Consider the following 3,219-nt stretch of genomic DNA (forward strand, 5'->3'; position numbering starts at 1 on the left):
CCCTGTTCTGTGTCTGACAGGGTGTGGTGCCCCAACCACCCCCCCCCCCCACAGGTCCTGTTCTGTTTGTGACGGGGTAGAGCCACAACCTCCCCATCGGCCCTGGTCTGTGTGTGACAGGGGGGGGTGCCCCAACTCCCCTATCGGCCCTACTCTGTGCATGACAGGGGGGAGGTCCCCAACCCCCTGATCGACCCTGCTCTGTGCGTGACAGGGAACTGAGCCCCAACCCCCCTGATGGGCCCTGCTCTGTGAGTGACAGGGGGTGGCGTCACAACCTCCCCATCAACCCTGCCTTGAGTGTGACAGGGGGCGGTGCCCCAACCCCCCAATCGGCCCTACCCTGAGCGTGACTGAGGGTGGCATCGCACCTCCCGATTCGCCCTGCTCTGTGCATGATGGGGCGGGCCCCAACTCCCCAAATTAGCCCTGCTCTGAGCCTGACCAGGGGCTGCACCTAGGGATTGGGCCTGCCCTCTGCCACCCGGGAGCAGGCCTAAGCCAGCAGATCGTTATCTCCTGAGGGGTCCCAGACTGCGAGAGGGCACAGGCCGAGCTGAGGGACCCCCCCCCCCCCAGTGCACAAATTTTTGTGCACCGGGCCTCTAGTATATATATAATTGAGAGAGATAATAGTTGGATGGACTCTCTGCAAATAAAAAAACTCTATTCAAATAAGGAACTATAAGAGAGAGGAAGAGGGAGAGAAAGGTGGAGGGGGAGAGGAGTGGTGGGGAGAATTGTTAGCCAAACAGATGAGAACTAAGGAAAACCACAGTAAAGACGTTGCTTGGCTGCCCCAGTGACTGCTCCAGCATGCCCAGCATTGACAACTTGCCAGGTACGTTCGTTCTTAGAGCTTTACAGAATTTGATGTTATCCTCACAGTATTTCTGTGAGGCTCGGTCCTAGTGTTAGCCTCATTTTATAGAAGAGATAGCTGAAGCACAGAGAGGTTTTGTAATTTTCCCAGTCTTACAGCTGGGAAGTGGCCGAGAAGGGATTCAAACGCAGGCCTCTACCTGGGAAGCCGAGCTATTAAAATCATCTCTGAGCACCGCGAAGGGTTGGGTGCCTCTGAGGCAGACACATGCCCTGGTTTTTCCAAGTTATGCACTGAGCGCATGCACAAAGTCCGGCTCCCAGCTCTCTCGTCTCTTCACCAATAGCGTCTCGTCTCCATGGAGATAGCGGTGGGGCGGGACTTCCTCTCCCACGTAGGAGCACTTCCGCCGTGATCCGGAAGCGCTGGGGTAACGGAACGGTGTCGGCGAGCGAAGATTTCTCGAGGGTTTGAGTGGGGCCGCGGCGATGCTCACGCCGGCGTTCGACCTCAGCCAGGACCCCGACTTCCTGACCGTCGCCATCCGCGTGCCCCACGCTCGGGTCTCCGAGTTCGACGTCTACTTCCAGGGCGTCGACTTCAGGTTCTACGCCAAGCCGTACTTCCTCAGGCGAGTGGGCCTCGCGTCCCTGGCGGGTCTCGCCGCTCCCCGGGGGTGGGGGGTGGGGCCCGCGGTGCCCGCCGCTGCTCGGCGCCCGGGACCCTGCGCGAAGAGGAAGTGCTCTCTTCGCGCAGAACAAACCCTCTCCTGGCTTCTGGGCCTGCTGGGCGCTGGACGCGGCGGGAGCCCGCTTCCCCTCGCCCGCCCGCCCGCCCTCCGTCGCACTCAGCGCCACGTTAAAGGGCTTCCTCGACCGTGAAGGTGGCTGCGCGACCAGACCGCGCCTTGCCGGCTTCCGCTCCTGCACCCCGCGCTGCGTGGGTCCTCGCCGGACCGGCGGGCCGTGTCCCTCTCTCAGCGCGTCCTGCCCGCGGACCTCCTACCCGAGCGTCCCCGACGGCCCTTCCCACCGGGAGCCCCGCCGCCTCTCTGTCGCCCCCCCCCGCGGAGCCGGCAGCTCCAGCCCGACCCCCACCACGCGCCTCCTGGGATGTCCTCCCTTCCCTACTCACTCACCCATTTCTGTGATGGATTTGTCATTCCATGGTGTCTACCAGGCGGGGTTGTCAGGCTGGGGATGTGGTTGTAGCGGGGACAGAAAAGTAAGTAAACTCAGAGCTGCAAGTCGTAGGAAGTGCTCTGTAGGGAAGACATGGCGGAGGAAAGGGCGCCCTGTTTCTGTGAGCGGATGTTGGACGCAGGTAGGACAGGAGATGGTGATGGTGTCAGCACACAGTGACTGAAGTTCACTCCAGTCGGTGCTTTCTGTGAATGACCTCCTTTGATTTTAGGAAAGTCCGGCAAAATAGGTTCCAATTATTTACCCCTGGTACAACGAGGGTCTGGTGGGCAAACTTTTTGACTCGAGGGCCACAATGGGTTCTTAAACTGGACCGGAGGGCCGGAACAAAAGCATGGATGGAGTGTTTGTGTGACTAATATAAATTCAAAGTAACATCATTACATAAAGGGTACGGCTTTTTTTTTTTTTAGTTTTAATCATTTCAAACAGGCCGGATCCGGCCCGCAGGCCGTAGTTTGCCCACGGCTGGTCTAGGTAGTACTACTGCCCTCCCCTCTGTGGACCTGATTCCCTATATGGCCTTCTTATTTTTATTTTTTTAATTTTATAATAATTCTTTATTGTTGAAAGAACTAGAGGCCTGTTGCACGAAATTTATGCAAGAGTAGGCCTTCCTTCCCCTGGATGCTGGAACCAGCTTCCCTCTGGCACCTGAGACCTGGTCTTCCCTTGCAGCCCTGGCTTCCTACCGAAGGACATCTGGAAGGGTGTCCAATCTAATTAGCATATAATGATTTTATTATAGATAAAATATGACCCCCTCCACCTCACCCCTGTCCCCTTCCCTCTCCCTCACCACCCAATTGTCTGTGTCCATGGGCCATGCATATATGCATACAAGGTTCTTGGTTGATTACTTCAGACCCTCCCCACCTTCCCTCTGAGATTCCCCAATCTGTCCCATGCTTGCATGTGTCTGTATCTATTTGGTTCATCAGTTTACTTTGTAACTTCGATTCCACATATGAGTGTGATCATGTGATATCTATCTTCCTCTGACTGGCTTACTTCACTTAGCACGATACTCTCCAGGTCCTTCCATGCTGTCTCAAAGGGTGAGAGACCCTTCCTTTTATACTGCTGCATAGTATTCCATGGCATACATGCACCACTGCCTTTTCATCAGGTCATTGATGGGCACCTGGGCTGTTTCCACATCTTAGCTATTGTAAACTGTGCTGCTATGAACAT

The 3,219-nt window shown here is 56.2% G+C and overlaps 1 protein-coding gene across 1 annotated transcript in view; it reads left to right on the forward strand.

Annotated features, from left to right (window-relative positions):
• The first annotated feature begins 1,174 nt into the window (after positions 1 to 1,174).
• Positions 1,175 to 3,219, forward strand: part of SHQ1 (SHQ1, H/ACA ribonucleoprotein assembly factor) — an 8,306-nt gene continuing 6,261 nt past the window's right edge. Inside the window, exon 1 of the mRNA XM_023746248.1 lies at positions 1,175 to 1,454. Within this exon, the coding sequence (XP_023602016.1) occupies positions 1,312 to 1,454 (143 nt within the window). The 5' untranslated portion in view covers positions 1,175 to 1,311. The remainder of the gene's footprint in view (positions 1,455 to 3,219) is intronic.

Source organism: Myotis lucifugus, unplaced genomic scaffold, assembly GCF_000147115.1.
Source record: "Myotis lucifugus unplaced genomic scaffold, Myoluc2.0 scaffold_640, whole genome shotgun sequence".
In the NCBI taxonomy this organism is placed as follows: domain Eukaryota; kingdom Metazoa; phylum Chordata; class Mammalia; order Chiroptera; family Vespertilionidae; genus Myotis; species Myotis lucifugus.